The sequence below is a fragment of the Cucurbita pepo genome, chromosome 1, assembly GCF_057944985.1.
Source record: "Cucurbita pepo subsp. pepo isolate OVF chromosome 1, ASM5794498v1, whole genome shotgun sequence".
Classification (NCBI taxonomy): Eukaryota; Viridiplantae; Streptophyta; class Magnoliopsida; order Cucurbitales; family Cucurbitaceae; genus Cucurbita; species Cucurbita pepo.
The window spans coordinates 488,968-506,681 of NC_141798.1; the positions used below are offsets into that span (position 1 = coordinate 488,968).

General features: G+C 33.5%; 3 protein-coding genes across 7 annotated transcripts; all 3 read right to left on the reverse strand.

The window, feature by feature from the left end:
- Positions 1 to 243: 243 nt before the first annotated feature.
- On the reverse strand, positions 244 to 5,019 carry GLY1 (NAD-dependent glycerol-3-phosphate dehydrogenase family protein). Of its 4 annotated transcripts, none has more exons than XR_002814067.2 (10): positions 4,593 to 5,016; positions 3,834 to 3,970; positions 3,535 to 3,640; positions 2,804 to 3,005; positions 2,634 to 2,721; positions 2,181 to 2,328; positions 1,156 to 1,305; positions 915 to 1,064; positions 680 to 828; positions 244 to 443 (listed from the first exon to the last, which is right to left on the reverse strand). XR_002814067.2 is itself a non-coding variant. In XM_023668069.2 (9 exons), the coding sequence occupies exons 1-9, from the start codon at positions 4,911 to 4,913 to the stop codon at positions 814 to 816; spliced, it is 1,317 nt and encodes a 438-aa protein (XP_023523837.2). In that variant the 5' UTR covers positions 4,914 to 5,016; the 3' UTR covers positions 500 to 813. The 4 variants fall into 4 exon arrangements, 1 of the variants encoding a protein (XP_023523837.2); XR_002814066.2 differs by lacking the exon at positions 244 to 443 and adding an exon at positions 500 to 569; XR_002814068.2 differs by lacking the exon at positions 244 to 443 and having other exon boundaries at positions 500 to 828; positions 915 to 1,084; positions 4,593 to 5,019.
- A 205-nt stretch (positions 5,020 to 5,224) lies between these two features.
- On the reverse strand, positions 5,225 to 6,330 carry LOC111811326 (two-component response regulator ARR17). The gene is made up of 5 exons (XM_023698119.2): positions 6,109 to 6,330; positions 5,905 to 5,990; positions 5,733 to 5,810; positions 5,579 to 5,649; positions 5,225 to 5,474 (listed from the first exon to the last, which is right to left on the reverse strand). The coding sequence occupies exons 1-5, from the start codon at positions 6,227 to 6,229 to the stop codon at positions 5,384 to 5,386; spliced, it is 447 nt and encodes a 148-aa protein (XP_023553887.2). The 5' UTR covers positions 6,230 to 6,330; the 3' UTR covers positions 5,225 to 5,383.
- A 2,583-nt stretch (positions 6,331 to 8,913) lies between these two features.
- LOC111811308 (Nucleic acid-binding, OB-fold-like protein) lies at positions 8,914 to 15,190 on the reverse strand. 2 transcript variants are annotated; one of them, XM_023698099.2, is made up of 12 exons: positions 15,029 to 15,190; positions 14,513 to 14,608; positions 13,506 to 13,676; positions 13,178 to 13,243; positions 12,886 to 12,951; positions 12,079 to 12,195; positions 11,160 to 11,311; positions 10,971 to 11,061; positions 10,803 to 10,871; positions 10,415 to 10,506; positions 10,061 to 10,124; positions 8,914 to 9,354 (listed from the first exon to the last, which is right to left on the reverse strand). In XM_023698099.2, the coding sequence occupies exons 1-12, from the start codon at positions 15,107 to 15,109 to the stop codon at positions 9,250 to 9,252; spliced, it is 1,170 nt and encodes a 389-aa protein (XP_023553867.1). In that variant the 5' UTR covers positions 15,110 to 15,190; the 3' UTR covers positions 8,914 to 9,249. The 2 variants fall into 2 exon arrangements, with proteins under 2 accessions (XP_023553867.1, XP_023553860.1); XM_023698092.2 differs by having other exon boundaries at positions 12,079 to 12,201.
- Between the last annotated feature and the right edge of the window lie 2,524 nt (positions 15,191 to 17,714).

Here is a 17,714-nt window from a genome sequence, read left to right on the forward strand (position 1 = left end):
TCGATATTTTTTTGAGAAGGGTCACAACCCAAATGATCTTATATATTTTTTTTAAGGGATTTTGACTACAAATTAGATGATTTCTGTTTAGAGACTAGTATGTATATGCATATCTAAATATCTAATTCTAGGACGGGAGTTATTTGTTGGAAGTTATTCATGCTTATCAAGTTTTATAATTTCCTTTCCTAAGTTTTGAAACAACAATGGCATACATTTAATAACGATCTTGACCTATCTATGTTTAAAAAGTCGAGTAGTTATACTTAATGAATAATAAATAAATAAAACATACCAAGAACCCAGTTTGGGTCACCCAAAAATTTATGCTAATCCAACAAGTGTACACCTCTAAGTACCTTTTCACGAAATTTTACCGAACCTGCATGTTGTAACATAGTAATGGTCCTTAGAGAAATCATAAAAGTCGGTCGCCCATGAGTCTGCAACAAGGTCACAAAAATATGCAAACCTGATGAACGCCATATTGACAATGAACTTTTGAGTCAATTGTGAATCATATTACATGATCACATTTGATCATTAAATGATAGATACCGATGTTGATCCTTCACATAACAATTAAATAAATCAGACAGAATGATGGCAGTTTTTTACGACTGACTTCACAAAATCAAAATCACTGAATTTGATTAATGAGAACCAAAGATAGTTTCACCTTTGGTCTTCAGTGGCAAGTTTCATAGAACTTATGATCAACGTTCTAGTAAAATGGTTGATGGCATCATGGTTTCATGCCAAATATTTATTGTGATAACAATGCCTTAATATCTCTGAAGCCCCCAGGTATCATCAGACCTCTTCCACCTAAATGAAGTTCACATGAGCATTCAAGCAGTCTGATGAAGGTAATAAACTTCCTATCTATCAGTTCAATGAGAGCTAAGGGTTACCTGAGGAAGTCCCATCAATTCAAGAACGGCTTTTTGTGGTGTTAGCTCGTTATCGATAATTCGGGCCACCGCTGTCAAAACTGGCATCTTAACATTATATTTCTGGGCCAACGCAATAACAGCCCCAGCAGTTGATACACCTTCTGCAACCTGTTGCATACGGGGGGGACCTTAACAACACATTAGCATTGAATGAAAACCAAATATTTCCAGACATGCTTAAAGGCTACCCAGGTAGTACCTGATTCATTGAGCTCAATATATCATCCAGATTCTCACCAGACCCTAGTCGTACTCCTACAGTGCGATTTCGAGAGAGGTTGACAAAGCATGTGAGCATAATGTCCCCTGTGCCTGAGAGTCCAGTAATTGTCGTTGGCTTCGCGCCCATCTTTAATAAAAAATTGAAGGCAAAAGTTATCAGAATGTCAGGAATGCAATCAGACAATTAGATAAGATAAGAAAAGTAGGCGAGTGTTTGATGTATTAGATAAGGCTTGAACTATTATTGAATGTAGGAACGTGAAGCCAACATCTTCTGGACCATCCAACGGAAATTGGAACAGAAACAATAAACGAGCAGAGAACTTTCAGTAACAATCTGATTTGGCAGCAGAGATAAAAGACTCCATTAAAGCTCTTACTCTCAGCTTTTACACGATAATGGATCCATAAGGTAGCACCATATTGAAGCGCCATTGAGAAAAATACGTAAGAGGCCAATAATCAGGCAGAGAACATTTAGTAACAATCTGAATTCGCAGCAGAGAGAAAAGACTCCATTAAAGTTCTTACTCTTAGCTTACACGATAATGGGTGTAACAGCCCAAGCCCAAACCCATCGCTAGCAGATATTGTCCTCTTTGATTTTTCCCTTCCGGACTTCCCCTCAAGGTTTTTAAAATGCGTCTGCTAGGGGAAAGGGGTCCCCTCAAGGTTTTTCCACACCCTTATAAAGAATGTTTTGTTCTCCTCCCAACCAATGTGGGATCTCACAATGGGTCCATACGGTAGCACCATATTGAAATGCCATTGAGAAAAATACGTAAGAGGTCATTAGGTATCGTTCCAGTATCTCTCAATTGTGTTCAGTTTTGAAAAATATAAACATTTGTTAACTGCAACACATTTTCCATTTCTCATTTGAGACTTTTCCTAAAATTATGTACAATTTTATTAAGAAACAACAAAATCTAGTTTTTGGGCTTGTGACGTAAATGAATCACATTCAATCTTCAAAGCAAGTAATACTGAATAAAAGCATACCTTTGTTGCTAGCCAACGGATCTCAGAACAACCTTGTGCTACAAGAGCTGCCATAGAGTTGTTACCAAGATTCATCCCCTCAACAATTCCTGCTGCTATCGCAAGGACATTCTTCAATGCACCTGCAATCTCCACCCCTGTCACATCACTGAGTCATCAGAAGTTACAAGCTAAGTAAATTACTGGCTTACAGAGCTTACAAGTACCTTTTCATTTTGGTATATTTTATTTTCTTAAGATAAAATACTTTGGGAGGGAATTTGTGATCAGACAATGGAGAAATAAACAAAGAATAAGGTAGCAACGGAGAAACTGGATAAATGACTAAATGTGAAGTTAGATGCTTGATAAGATGATAATACTAGTAGGATAAATCAAAGTTTCCTACCAAAGGGTATTTTAAATTACAATTTTCAAGAAAAGTAAGCCTCATTGTTCAGTAATTATATCTACCTCGAAGTGCTTATTCTTAGATAACTAGAAGCTAGTAGTTGCTGAGCTGCATTTGCCAATTTTTTGTCCTTTGATGCCACTACCATTGCTGGAAAACCAAGATAGAGGTTCATAACAATTTTAAAACAATACAATTCAAAAAAGCACTGCAAAATGTGCGTCAATATCACCTGTCGGCAATTTATTCATTAATTCTGAAGCAAATGAAGGTCCTGAAAGAGCAACAAAGGGTTGTCGAGGATTTCTCAATGCATGGGGAATAATCTGTGACATCATCCTCAAGGTATTAAGTTCCAACCCTTTGCTTAGAGATATGAATGGCACATGTGGATCAACATGGTCAGCAATGCTCTCAAGAAAGGACGAGCTGAACTGCAATAGTATTTAAAAAAAAAAAAAAAAAAAAAATCCTTAAATCACGCAAAATTAGTAATTAATATTTCTGACATCTAAAACTGAAGGCCCATATGAAAATTATTTGTGACATCTACAATTAAAAAACCATATGAAAGAAATTTGAATTATTTGCAAGAATCTGATGCACTCAAGTTCCAAATAATTCAGCAACTATTCAAAGGCCTTAAAGAGAGTACAGCAGCCATATTTATAGGCTAAAAAAAACCCTCACTGAAAATAGCTACCTAACCAAAAATAAAGAAGCCCTTTACCACGTGATAAAAGCTTTTAACAAGAAAGAAACAACTTAAAGTAAATGAATAGTAATAAAACATATAACCACCCACGGTTAAAGAAATGGATAAAAAATTATTAAAAATTCCCAAGATCCTATATCTGAGTCTGTAAAGAAAGGACTGTATTATAAGTTTTTCCCCTTAGGAATTCATAATTACGAAGAGCAAACAAATATTAATGAAGAAATTTCAATAGAGTAGTGAAAGACCTGCACAGGTACAGCGTGAAAACAGAAATCAGCACCTAGCAAAGCAGCTTTGGCATCAGTTGTAGCAATAACATTTATCGGTAGCTTGTGCCCTGGGAAGTACTTACTGAAAATAAATGTCCTCAAGTTAAATGCAATCAAGCAAACTTTCATCTGAGACCACACAAACATTTACACAAGCTCTCTCTCTCACACACACACACAAACACATATACGTATTGTAAGTGAACTTCAGCTAATTACGCATGGATTTAAGCTGAAATAGGTGAAAAAGGGAAGTTCTTTGCAGAATAACTTACCTATTGTAGTGACTATCGTTAATGGACTGGCATACTTGAGGATCACGGAGAAGCATGTTCACTTCCAATTGTGGCTTTCTACCAGCAATATGGGCAGCCATCGCTGTGCCAAAAGATCCGCCTCCAAGCACAGCCACCTGATAGAATTCAGACAATGAACTCTAAATATGAAGCGAACAGAGATTTCGCAAGTGGAATATGCTATAAACAAATATCAGTGAATAAACTGTCTATAGTTCTAATGCTTTAAGTTTGACATTTATCTCCCAAAACATAAGATGTACTTTTTCAAGTTCAGCATAGTCCTGCCTGGACCTTGATGACGAATGGAATGTTTAAGCTTTTGCTGATAATTAACTGGGTTCAAGACACATCGACTAATATACTTATTTTGAAGCCGAAATTCAAGTAATATGGTGTTGATTCGTTTTCTAGGGGTTATCATTTCCCAGACTAATAATAGTCATAATTCTCCAGACCCAACAATGCCATACAAGGGGCCTCGTTCATATTATAACTTACAAGAGAGTACAATGAGGTAATTACAGTGAAAAAACAAGGGATTTCGGTAACAAATTGAATAAAAAGTAAAGAAAAAACAAGATACTACAACGAACTTCTCTGCGGCATTTTATCAAACAGGTTGAAGTCACATTATCAAATCACGCAAGACTAATCCTCCAAAAGATCAACCCACATCTTCAACAGGCTAAAAAAAGATAAAATTAGGAAAAAGATGAGGAGCGGATTAAAACCCACCTTGTTCGTGCGCTCAAGAACGTCGGTCTTTGCCTTGAATCGCCAAGACCTGGACCACCGCACCAACTTCTCCCAGGCAAGTCGAACAATCCTACGGCGGTTCGGGGTTTTTTCAGTGACCAAATCTAGAACTACGTCAGTGTCTTCAAGAATCGGAGGCGGCGATTCATCGGCGCAGAACCGGCGATGGGAAGTGGTGGGTTTATCGGGACAACAGAGGCTAAGATTGGTTAATTTGGAAGGTTTTGTGTAGTACAAGGAATAATTCTTGGGCGTGAAAAATGCGTTGCGGGAAGAAAGATCGAGCAATGGCGTCTCCATTGAAACAAAGAGAAGCTTTGGAAGGTTTTGTGAAGCGTTGCAAGAAGCTTGGGAATCACAGAAAGAAGAAGATAACAGGTAAAACGTCGAGAATATCAGATGGAATTCTTTTTTCTTTTTCTTTTTTTCAATTATTAAATTACCAAATCAGACCATTTTACAAAAAATTAAAAAATAAAAACAATTTATATCTCTAAATTAATAATCCATATATATTATAAATTACTAAATTAAATATATATATATATATATATATATATATGTTTTAATTTTTTTTATGAACTAAAAATAATAAAAGAAAAGATTGGATGGACATAGAGATCAAAATTATTGGAATTAAAATCCATTGAACAAAAAAGAAAAAAAAAACACAAGAACTGGATGCAACTAATATCCTAAGCCATTTCAAATGTTTCAACTAAAAATTAAAATTATAAAAAAAAAAAAAAAAAAAAAAAAAAAAAAAAGGTTCAGTTCATCATCAGCTGGCACTTGAGCTTCACCACATCAGATTGCTTCAAAGGTTTGAGCATGAACATCTCTGCTCCTTCCTCCAAACACCTAACCAAATTCATTTTTTTTTTTATTAATTTTTTTTTGAAAATATAATAGTATGGATAAAGATGGATGGATTTAAATTAACTAAATTAACTAAATTAACTAACTTGTTGATGCGAGTGGGCACATTCTCTGATGAAACCACCACTACAGGAACTTCCTTCATCCTAGAACATCTCTGCAACACAAACAAGATTATTTTTTTTTTTCTTTTTTTTCGATAAATTTAAGAAAGAATAAAAATAAAAATAAAAATGGAACCTTGATTTTCTTGAGAAGTTCATATCCGGACATTCCGGGCATGCAGTAATCCGTGATGATCATGTTCACCTTCGACCTCTGCAATAACGACAAAGATTCCATTAAAACATCTCCAATTTTCTGGGGGATTTTCCTTCGTTTTCTCACCAACCAAACACAATCTTTAACTTACATCACCGCATTCTATGTTGTTGTGTTCATGTTCATCCAACAAACCCAGAAACTCCAGAGCACTGCGACCATTTTCTGCTGTTGTCACTGCACAAACAAACAAACAAACAAACAACCAAACAAACAAAAAGATTGCTTTTTTTTTCTTGCCCAGATTCTGAAATCCTGTTTTGAATGAAAAAAATGAAAACTTTTGTATTTTTACCTTTAAAAGAGGAGTTTTTGAGCAATTTCTCAACGAGTTTACGATCAACGAGATTATCATCAACAGCAAGAACATGGGGTTGGTACCCATTTTGAGAAGAAGAGGAACCGGCAGCCTCCATGGAAGGGTTGCAATAGAGAGGAAATTGAATTTAGGGTTAGAAATAGAGAGAGGAAAACGAGGTTGTCAGAGCAAGAAAGAAACGTAAGAGAATCAGAAAGTCACAAGAGAGAGATGAATTGAATTGTGTGAGTTGTTTGTTGGGTATTTATAGGATTAAATGAGTGTAACCCAAACCATAACTAATGCCAAATGTTTGGTGTACTTCTCAAGATTCTTCTTTTCTTTTTCTATATCATTTTTGTAACCCTCTTAGTTAGGGATCTTCGTATCCTTTTAACAAACCCGAATTCCGATATTCAAAACAAGCTCGAGGCAAGTCACACAGGTCACGAGAACTCGACATTATTGCAAGAACCCTAATTTCAATATTCAAACACAGGGTCGAGGCAAGGAAGAGAATTAAAACCCTATAGTCAGAGATTAGGAGAAATCCTCGTTATAACAACTCAATACCCCACTTTAGCCTGTTACATATCGTCATCAGTCTCATAGTTTTAAAATGCGTCTACTAAGGTGAGATTTTCATGCTTTTATAAGAAATATTTCGTTTCTCTCTTCAACTGATGTGAGATCTTACACTCATGCTACTAGAACTTGGTACATTATTACCAGAACCCTAAAAGCTAAAACCCTAGGGTCAAAGTTTAAGATAAGTCGTCATACTACTAGAACATGACAATGTTACAAGAACCCTATTCTCGGTATTGAAAACGAGAGCAAGAGAAGGAAGGGTATTAAAACCGTGTGGTCGAGATTATAAATTGGAAGGCAAGAAAGGACGAGAAAGGCATCCGAAGCATTTAACATGTAGAAAACATGGAGAAGAGGGAGAGGGAGAGGGAGAGGGAGAATCTTTGGAGATCCTTTGTGGGTAAGGGTGGAGATTTGATTCAATGATATCATTATTTGTATGAATGTCTGAAGAGGCTCAGAGCTATGTAGATTTTATTGTTTCTGCAAAGCCACCATGGGGAGACCATCACACACAAACGAATATTAATGATTTGCCAGAACCAAACAGTGTTCAAATCTTTTTGACACCTTCCAACCTTAAATTTTCCCCCCATTACATTATATTACCTTCTTTTTCTCTCTCTCTCTCTCTCTCTCTTACTTTCTTCAATCCATCCACAAATTTGAAATTTTCTATTTATTTTTATTTAATTAGTGAGTTTACGGAAAACTCTTATAAGTTGCACTATGTTTTTCGAAGTTGATTAAATCGAAAGTCTTTTTATAGTGAAAATTGGTACAATGTACCAAATTTATGATATCGGAATATTTTAGAGATCAAAGTGTAAACGATACTATAAGCACATTGATATCATTTTGAAAATTGGGATTAACATTCTCCATTCATTTGGTAATAACATCACATGTAGAAAGGTATCGAATGTGCTATCTAATTTTCAAACCTATGTGATAGGTTGGATTTCTAAGATGCCCATGCCCTTCCAATATTTGTTCTTTTTTTCTCTTCTTTTACAATTCAATCACATTGGCCCATGATCTCAAGAACTTCCTCCTCTCCAAACAGATAGCTATGATGGGGTTATGTGGGTGTGACCAATACCCGTTTACTAATTGTTTGCTTAGGAATTGAAAGAGAGATGGAGAGTGAGAGACCGATTAAGATCAAACTCATTACTAATAGATATTATTTGTTTTTGTCCATTTTGTATGGCCGTTAGCGTCATGGTTTTAGAACGCGTTTATGTGGGAGAAGTTTCTAACACACCTATAATGAATGTTTCGTTCCCTTCTCCAAACGATGTGGGAACACACCTATAATGAATGTTTCGTTCCCTTCTCCAAACGATGTGGGAACTTGCATATTCCTTATGATCTACGATCTATTTCAATAGCAAAAGAGTTTGAAGACTTTTATTCGACGTAGGAGAAAAGATAAATTAGTTGAATTTTTTGAGGTTTAATCGAACGGTATGAACCAAATAATGTTGTCATCTCCCTCGACTTCTCGTCTCCATCTTTCTCAAGTACAGCTGAATTAATACAGATATCAAAATAAAAATTTGAAATTTGAATACGTAAACCGTGAATTAGACTCTAATAATATTATTATTATTTAAAAAATTGAAGGAAGTGATTGGGTGAATCTAAAATCCAAAGAAAGGGACATGTTAGTGGATTTTATTTGATTTAAGATACGGAATGATTTTGGGAGTCAGAGTTTGGTAAAGTCAAACCTAAACTAAACAGGTTTAGGGTTAAGGGAATCTTGGACAGAGTACCCTATTCCTTTACCCAAACAGTCTTTTCATTTCAGTCAACCCAATTCAATCACTATATAATTAATTAATTAATTAATTAAAGTTATGACTTTGACATAATTTTGAGTGCTTTTTTGAACTTCTTATGTTCGCCCAAAGTGATGTATTATTATTGCATTTGGGTCACTTTGTAACTATAAATGTTTGATTTTAAAAAAATGGTTTTTTGAAGTACTAAATTATTAAAAGTCACATTTAGTCGATTGTGTGACCAAAAATCACCTTCAGAAAATGTAGGTTTTTTTTAAAAAAAAATCCAAACCCACTTTTATACTACTGCCTAATAGAGATTTGACCAACTATTTTCATGGCTTACACATATAAACAATTGAAATTAAATTGAGAACCAAATTCTATATATGCTACCAAACACGTTAAAAAAACACACAGATTAATTGAAATCGAAATTATATTTACGGGTAATTCGAAGTTAGATAAACAAAATATGGTTGTTGGGAGATTGAGATTTATCTAAAACAAAAATGTGACCCTTTTACATCATACGAACATAATGTCAATTCTAAATATCATAAATTCAAAACAGAATGTCATTTTTAAGACCAAAAAGAACTACAAGGATACATTACCTGAAATAATGAAGGCCCATTTGATTTGATGAACCAGTGCCAAATCTCTTCAAAAGTGACTCAGTTTGGTTTGCCAAGTAACGCAGTGTTCAGGGATCCTTCTGGCTGTGAAGCTCTCCTCTACCATGGCTATGCTGCTATCATTTGATGCTTGCCTTCGGGATCGACGACGTGCATGCTCCTGCAGATGTCATGAACGGTATTCCTTTGTACATCGCCACGCCCTTGTCGTCTGTGAAAAGATGCTGAATCCATCCAAATAACAACCATTTGAGTATAATAGGTGCAAAATGAAAGATGTGAGTAGGCATAGATTGCAGCTGGGCGAGCAAGATAAAAGGTGCGTTTAGTGGATCCACAACATTTAAAAGTGATTATATTAACTACATGTGATTTTTTTTTTTACTGCTGTTTTTTTATTAATCACTTCCAGGACTTCTATATATATATATATATATATATATATATATATATATATATATATATATATGTATGTATATCTCGAATGTTTTTTCAAAAATAGGTTTAAAACTAATTCAATTCTTAAAGTGCTTATCATTTATTAAAGAACACTTTTGGTCATCTAAAATCCTTCCATAAGTTAAATGGATTATTATTTTCTTTAAAAAAAAATTATTTAAAAATCATTTTTTTCAAAAGTTATTCCAAATACACTGGCTGCTGCTTTCATTTCGTTTGCCCAACACAAGACCTTTGAATCGCCCTTCTTACGTTTAAATGCATGCAATTTAAGAAGGCACAACAATCCACGACCCTTTAGCCAGAGAATAAAAGGTAAGTGTTCAACCTTGCCTATTTTGTTCAAAACACATCCACTTTATGACCTTGTCATTTAAAACGGTTGCTTTTTTTTTTTTTTTTTTTTTTTTTTTTGCATCATCCTGAAACTTTTGAACCTATTTGGACAGGGAAGGTTAAAAGTGGACGTACCGGTGTTATCTTATCCAGTTGTTTCTTTTTGGGGTTGAGAACATCTTCTGGCTTCCCATCAACCCTAAATCAAATTACGAGATAATCAATACACCACATAACAGCAGAGACCCAATTCAAATAGAGATTAATTATAAAACAACCAAGAAAAACAGTCAGATACTCAATGATACACCGAAGGGGGAATTTACATTTACCAAGGACAAGACCTAATTTCCCCCTTTTGAATAAGAAAAAGATTCTTGAAACATCTTCTAGTGTATAATATATATATACACAGCTACTCTACACAAAAATTCATAGAAGTGCAAGTCAGGTAATGCAGTTAAATTGAGTTGTCTCTGAAAAACTTACCCTGCAAATGAAATTTGTTCACCAATTTTGGCTCCTTCAGGAGGAAGCAAAGGCTCCACGATGGTGTGATCTTCATTAGACGCACATAACACCTGAGAGAGGGATTTATGAATCCATGTACAAGTGAGCATATCAACTCAACTTCCACACAACATATGAAACATCCAAAATCCACATTGAAAATGTAAGAAGAAATAACTGAAACCAGACCAGAACTAGAGAAATAGTGCTAAGAATTTAGTGTATTCACATATAAAATGAAAGGCAACTTCATATTAATCCATATACGTCACAGTAAAGTACAGGAGCCTAAAAAAAGATAAAAATAATCAATTATGGTATGTCCAAAAAAAAAAAAAAAACAGACTGCCAAGGAAAGAGAAAATACCAATCCCTGGGACATCACATCTCGTAGCTTTCCGGGTTTTACATTAGTAATAAGAACAACGTGGCGGTTCTGCACAGATTAATGCAATAATACATCAAACTTTGAATTCTGTTTCTACAGCGGATCCATTACAAGTTCCTCATGACCAACATGTAAATGTAACTATACCGTCAATTCCTCTGGACTACAGAACTTTGCCAGACCACTGACAACCTGTCGCACATTGGCCTCTCCAACATCTATCTCCTCAACCAGCAAACTGGATCACCACAGTATGATTGATACAAATTTAAGCTCAGAGGAGAATAATGAACTTCAATAGATCAACGTAAATAATGCTATCGCAGAAGACCATACCTGTCAGCAGATGGATGTTTCCACGCTTTTCGAATAAGCCCAACACGTATATTCAACAAACTAACGCTAACTTCCTTTTCTTTATCCGTTGTTTCTGTTTCAAGTGGTTTCTTCTTTTCAGGTGCAGCTTCTTTTTTGTCCTTCTCTTTTTTCTAACAGTTTCATAAAATTAAAAACAAATATGTAAATGAATGAATTGCAAAAAAGATGATGATGATGAGAAAAGGCAGGAGTAAAGAATAGTTAGAGGATATCAAGTTATACCACAGAAATTGAACAGGTCACAACAAGTCGATATACATTGAATACTAAAATAGAACTATCAACTATGTGTAAGTAATATATTGGTTCAAAAGAAAACATTCTTCTACCTTTACTTCTTTTTTCTAAACAAACTTTTCACTGAATTTATTAAAAGTTAAAATAAAAGAAACCAAAAGATCTATATCAACATACCCCATATGGCATCACAATAATCTGATCCAATTAAAATTGATTATAAAGGAGGTATAATTATCAAAAGAATTTGAAAGTGTACACCGATTAGAATAAAACCAGGGCCAATTCAAAAACATCAACCCTGCTCCTGCTTTTATTGTTAAAGATTCACTGATTCCTCTCTAACCAAAGTTCACAAAGAAAGGATTTCTTTTTCTTAAAACCACGGCTGGGCTATGCAACAACTGTAAAATATTTTCCTTCACTATTCTATCAAAGCACCAATTCTGCCCAAAATTTGAAGCAGTGCACAAGTAATGTTCTCTCACAAGATGAGAGAATTCTCTCCAAACTATTCAAAAGATATGAAAAATAGAACAGAATACAATTTCCCTTCAATAAAGGTCTTTGCAACATTTTTTCAATAGTTTATATTACCAAAATATGAGTAGGCAGGCCAATAAAGAAATGTAGGCTTTACCCCCGGATCAGCTTTCTTAGTGTCTGGGTTCAGTTGAGGCTTATCTGAAACCTTGGTGCTTTGCGAAGACTTCTTGGCGTTTGAATCTTCCTCCACATTGTTGGCAACAACTTTGCCCTGCAACTATAATTAATAAGACTTTTAATTTGTTCATGCAACGGAATTTCTCAAAATGTGAGTTATTAACCATCAGTAATTCAAATGCACACTTCTTGGGAACAAACTCCATGAATTTGTATGAAACTTGAAAAAATCAATCTAGCTTTTAGTTTTTTGAGAGAAAAAAATATATTTTATGAAATATCCATCTACCTTAAAAAGTTTAGATGCTTCAGCTAAGCCAGAAATGGAGGAACTCACAAAAACAGGGCAAAAGCACAACGAAATTCACAAATACTAGAAACCAACAAGAACTTGCAATTTGAGAGTGAAGTGAAAACAATGTGAAAGCAACTGGCAGTTTGAAGTTAACAATATCAAACAGGTAAAATCAAAGAACAATGACAACACAGTACAGAACCCAAGGATAATCAACTAGAATAGAGAAAAACAATGAATAACGAATATTCAAATTTCAAAGTCAAATTGTAGCTAGGTCATACAAGGGAAGAATACTAGCTGACTTGATCTGGAAATTTATAGTCCATATTATGTGAACCAAACATAATTTTTTGGCATAACTTGGATGTTTCTAATGATAAATGGTATGATAGTGCAAACAATATACTTTTCACTTTGGAACTTAACATCCTTGCTCCTTAAAGAGCAAAACTCTAGCAGATGCAAAAGAATTAATTGCGCACTTACTGGAGGATCAAAGTTGCATTTCTCTAGCTGTATCTTTTGAAACAACTCCCCAATATTCTCTTTGTTCTGTTAAAAACACAAAATGATGCAAGTATTAATTAGCTCAAGTCATGGAACTAAACCACAATAATATTGAAGCCAGAATAAAAGTGGATTCAAATTATAAATAAACGACTAAAGAACCAATATTAATACTCATTTTTGCATGTCTGCGATAAAATCAACAATTAAAACCAGAAATATTCTCAGATGCAATTGGTAAGCAGTCAAGGCATTAAAGAAGTAGACCTACCTGGATATAATCTATCCATCTTAAAATGTGTGGCAACTTTTCTCTCTCTGCTGTTGAAAGGCCAATCTAGCAGTAACCAATAAGGTCAGATCTCACTGGAATCTCTACTTTGGTCAATCTAAAAGTTATTTTTTGAAATCCTATGCAAAACTAGTCCTTGAAATCCAAGAACCGCATGCAAAAGATCCATCGGCCATTTGAACAAGGATCTAAGCATGAAAACGTGAAATGAAATGTGTATACATTATATGAAGAAATGATGACATTCTTGAAAGAAAAGAATGATTTTAAATATAGACATTTTGTCATAAAATGCAAGAATGCTTACCACAGAAGGGTGTAGTACTGAAAACACAATTACATCAGCTTCAGATGTCTTCAATCCATTACCCAAAAGTACAGACTTTTGAACTAATTCTTCATTTAATTGTTTGAGAACCTCAAGGCATGCCTTAGAATCTACAGGAAAGCTGTCTGCAAATGTAATCCATTTCATCACCTGCAGCAACCATCATAACCGTTATGGTAATGATAAAACAAAAAGTTGCACTAAAACATAAATTTTCAATTTTATCAGATGTCCCTTCGGGAAATCTAAAACATAAAAATTTCAAACGGCTGCATATCTGGCCTTCATAATACATGTATTGGCAAGGTTCCTTGGGAAGAAAGATCTTCTCTATGGACGCTACTAAGTGCATGCAGAAGGTTAAAGCTTTCGTTTGGTCCCTTTTCTAGCAGTGAATCTACATTTGATAGAGAGTGCAGAACACAAATTCCCACATATTTTCTTGTTCCCCGCTTAGTGTCTGGTGCAAGTCTGCTTGTGAGGATACATATTAATTTTTATTGGTTGGTCCATTGGTTAAGCACGTTTGGGAGAAAATCCTTAATACCTTCAATTTGAACTTTGGTTGGTCTACCGATATTTGAGATTTTCTATTTCCCTCGCGTCATCAGGCATCCCTGACCCCAATACAATAAAAGCTAACACTCTTCAGTTAAACTGTATTTTTCCTAATCTTTGTAAAGTTTGGATTGAGAAAAGAGTATAGCTTCAAGGCTCATAAAGAACTTGGGAGGACTCTTGAGGCACTATTGTTTTCAACTGTTATCATTGATGTCTTCTCTCAAAGGATTCTAGAAACTGATCTGTTTCTTCTAATTTTGCCCAATTGGAGAGCTTTGCGAAAATCTCCTTTGTGAAATTGGGGTGGATTCTTTTCTTATCATTTGTACTCTTTTCACTTCCATGAAAATTCGTGCCCCTATAAAAAATTTCTAACGATATGAAATTCGAGTACAGTCAGCATAGTGAAAAATATTCGACCTTACCTCATCATTATCATCGACAGAAGCACGATTCCTTGATGTTTTCAAGAGGTTTACTACATAGGTCTTAAAATCCATACTTTCTCCGGTTAATGAACTCTGAAACAAATAGCAATTTAACTTCAGTAACAAAATTCCAATGACAATGCACAACACGGAAAAGAAAGATTGTAAACAAGTGGTACCGAAGCTCGTAATCGTTGGACGGATGAATCATTTCAAAAAACAAACGAGGCAATCAACGGAAACTACATTAACATATTTTACTGCGAAAATTCTTTGTCTGGAGATGATTCCACGACTTCATCTAACTCCGAAGAGAAACTAGACAAACCATGATCATATCCATAAAATAATACAGTGCATAGAATTATTCCTCCTACACGTAAAGTCAAATGAATTTCACAATATGGAGCAGCCAATACCAATAAATGTCGAGTGAAACAAGAGAGAAGATTGGTCCATATAAGATCAGAGATTCACAGCGTTCGACAGCAAGTTAAGAGAGAAGAAGCTTACAGAATCTAAGGAGAAGTGTTTAGCCAGCGCCGATGCGACCAACTGCTTCCTATCTAACGCAGAACCTCCATTGGCAGCCATTTCAAGCTTTTCAGCGATGAACTGCTGAGAATTCTTTCTACTCGGTGAGTCGATCAATCACTGATAGGGTTTTTCAATTTTCAGAAGCTTTGCTAATGGCTCTTCTTTGTTATGGTCACGGACTTCAAAGGCACGGCCCATCAAGCAATTGGCCCAATAACTGCTTTCTGTTCCATTATTTTTTTAATAATTTTTTAATATATATTTCGCTTTAAAAAAAAAAAAAAAAAAAAAAAAAAAACTTCAACACCATTTAATCTAATAATTTACAGTTTCACTTATAACTATATTTTTAGCTCTCACAAATTTTTAATAATAATTTCATTTTTTTTTTAAAGAAAATATTTTTCTGATCAAATTCTAAAAATAATTTTTTTTTTTCAAATTTTTAAAATTTTGCTCCTGACTTTTCTATGCATCTCTTATGGCAATGTCACGTTACCTACTTCTCATTTTTATTAGTGAAGATTATCCCTACAAACCAACACGAGTCTTTCCAACATGTTTTTGTCATCATTTGCGTGCATCCTAAAATAATCCCAGAAAGTCGTCCAACATAAAATTGTTTTAAACAAATCACATTTTATCTGGAGTTTCCTTTATACATCTGGTTAGTATTGATATTGATAGTAATTTTTAATTATTTTAAGTCTGTTCATAACTTAAAAAATAATAATTAATTAAAGTTGTCTTAAATAGAAACATTTTTTGAAATTCAAATGACTACCAAGCTTCAATCTAGGAGTTTAATATCATTTATAAATAACATCAATCTATGTGTACTGAAAAGATGGCTCCTTGGGCCATTTTTGGGATGCATTTAATTCACTTTTAATTTATATTGTTTTTAAATTTTCGAACCTTTCCCTACCAATAATGAATGCCCATAATGGGTAGTGTAAAGTTTATTTAATTTTAATGGTCATTTTCATAAATATTTATTCATCGAATTATTGATATTTATGGCTATATTTTAAAATAAAATTCTTAAATTTTTCAAACTTCGCCCCCACTTCATTAATACTCAACAACAAAATTAATTAGATGTTTTTTTTTTTTAAATCTTATCAATATTAATTTAAATTTTATAATGCTGGCCAACATATTTTGGATTTTTAACCTAAAAAAAAATTGTCTAACGCCACTGCTACCAAATATTATTTGTTTTGACCCATTACGTATCGTCGTCAGATTACAGTTTTAAAATGCGTATGTTAGGGAGAGATTTGTATGACCTTATAAAGAATTTTTGTTCCCCTCTTTAACGGATGTGGGATCTCACAATCTACCTCTGGGAGTTAGTATTTTCACTCGCACACCATCCAGTATCTAACTCTGATATCATTTGTAATAACATAAATTATTCATGTTATCCAGTTACGTATTGTTCTTAGCCTCAATGGGCTAAAGTGGATATAAACTATACCTAGACCAAAACCGATAAATTACTACAAAGTTGTGTTGTTCACAGGGTCAAAATGGTGTGGGACTTTGCATTAAATTAAAGAGAGGAGTAATTAATTCCCTCGACCAACCCTCATTACCTACCTTCTACCATTTATTGTGCTCTTCTTCTAGAACATTAATTTTGATATTATGTGAAATTTCAAATTTATGAATATATTGACGAAATTAACATTGTACATAATTAATTATTTAAATTCTTCATACTTTTAAATTAGATTATAAATTACTAAAAATACTCTTACAACTTTAAAACTTGTCTTAAAAATAAAAATAAAAATAACATTTTTTTTTTTAATTTTTAAAAAGTTTAAAATATCCTTAATATTTTTTAAAATGCTAAAAAAACACCACTACTTAAAAAATACTTTATAACTTTTACCGTAGTTTAAAAAATACACCTAGTTTTCAAAGTTTAATTAATATCCTTTAAAAAAAATTTAATAATTTTAAAAACAACTTTTAATTTTTTTAAGTAAAAAAATACATTTACTGTTGGTACCACATCTCACAGTACTCATAAACTTTTAAAAGCAACATTTAAACATTCGTAAATAATCTATGAGATGTTAATAGACAATTTTCGTAATATATCGACAACAGTAATTTTATTTATAAAATTAAAGTGTGTTGATGTTACTCTTAAAATTTGGAGTATTTTCTAAATACAGTATTAATAGTAATGGGTAAATAATATTTTTTTTAAATTGAAAGATATTAATAAATATTTTTAAAGTTTAAGGGTGTTTTTGAAATATTATTTAAAGATAATGATATTTTTGAAACAAAGTAGTAACATATTTCATGTAAATTTTTTTTTTAAAGTTTAAAGGTACTGTATAGGTTAAATTAATGTTTTTTTACTCTACATTATTTTAACTTAATGCTTAATTTTTCTTTTGTCTAAAAAAAATAATCTTTTTTTTAAACCACATAAATATTACATAAAAAGTATATTTTTTTACAAAAGAAAAAAAAATATTTAATTAATTCATAAAAATTATTAAAAAAAATACAGTCTCAGGCTTTTGGTTGAGGACAGGCAGCCCTGTTGAATTAAATTGATGATGGGTCAACTACAGTAAGATAAGCCACGTCAGCATCCAACTAGGATCCCCTGAAAATGCGTAGATCTAACCAC

What these genes read in the sequence shown, in the direction of transcription:
- GLY1 (XM_023668069.2), bottom strand. Translation starts at nt 4,913, where the DNA reads ATGGAGACGCCATTGCTCGATCTTTCTTCCCGCAACGCATTTTTCACG. An exon ending in AACGATAGTCACTACAATAG is followed by an intron (nt 3,641 to 3,833) that starts GTAAGTTATTCT and finishes ATTTATTTTCAG; the next exon opens with TAAGTACTTCCCAGGGCACA. An exon ending in TTCACGCTGTACCTGTGCAG is followed by an intron (nt 3,006 to 3,534) that starts GTCTTTCACTAC and finishes ATACTATTGCAG; the next exon opens with TTCAGCTCGTCCTTTCTTGA.
- LOC111811308 (XM_023698092.2), bottom strand. Translation starts at nt 15,109, where the DNA reads ATGGCTGCCAATGGAGGTTCTGCGTTAGATAGGAAGCAGTTGGTCGCA. An exon ending in CTGTCGATGATAATGATGAG is followed by an intron (nt 13,677 to 14,512) that starts GTAAGGTCGAAT and finishes TGGTTGCTGCAG; the next exon opens with GTGATGAAATGGATTACATT. An exon ending in CTAAGAAAGCTGATCCGGGG is followed by an intron (nt 11,312 to 12,078) that starts GTAAAGCCTACA and finishes TGAAACTGTTAG; the next exon opens with AAAAAAGAGAAGGACAAAAA.
- LOC111811326 (XM_023698119.2), bottom strand. Translation starts at nt 6,229, where the DNA reads ATGGAGGCTGCCGGTTCCTCTTCTTCTCAAAATGGGTACCAACCCCAT. An exon ending in AACTTCTCAAGAAAATCAAG is followed by an intron (nt 5,650 to 5,732) that starts GTTCCATTTTTA and finishes TTTGTGTTGCAG; the next exon opens with AGATGTTCTAGGATGAAGGA. An exon ending in GTGCCCACTCGCATCAACAA is followed by an intron (nt 5,475 to 5,578) that starts GTTAGTTAATTT and finishes GAATTTGGTTAG; the next exon opens with GTGTTTGGAGGAAGGAGCAG.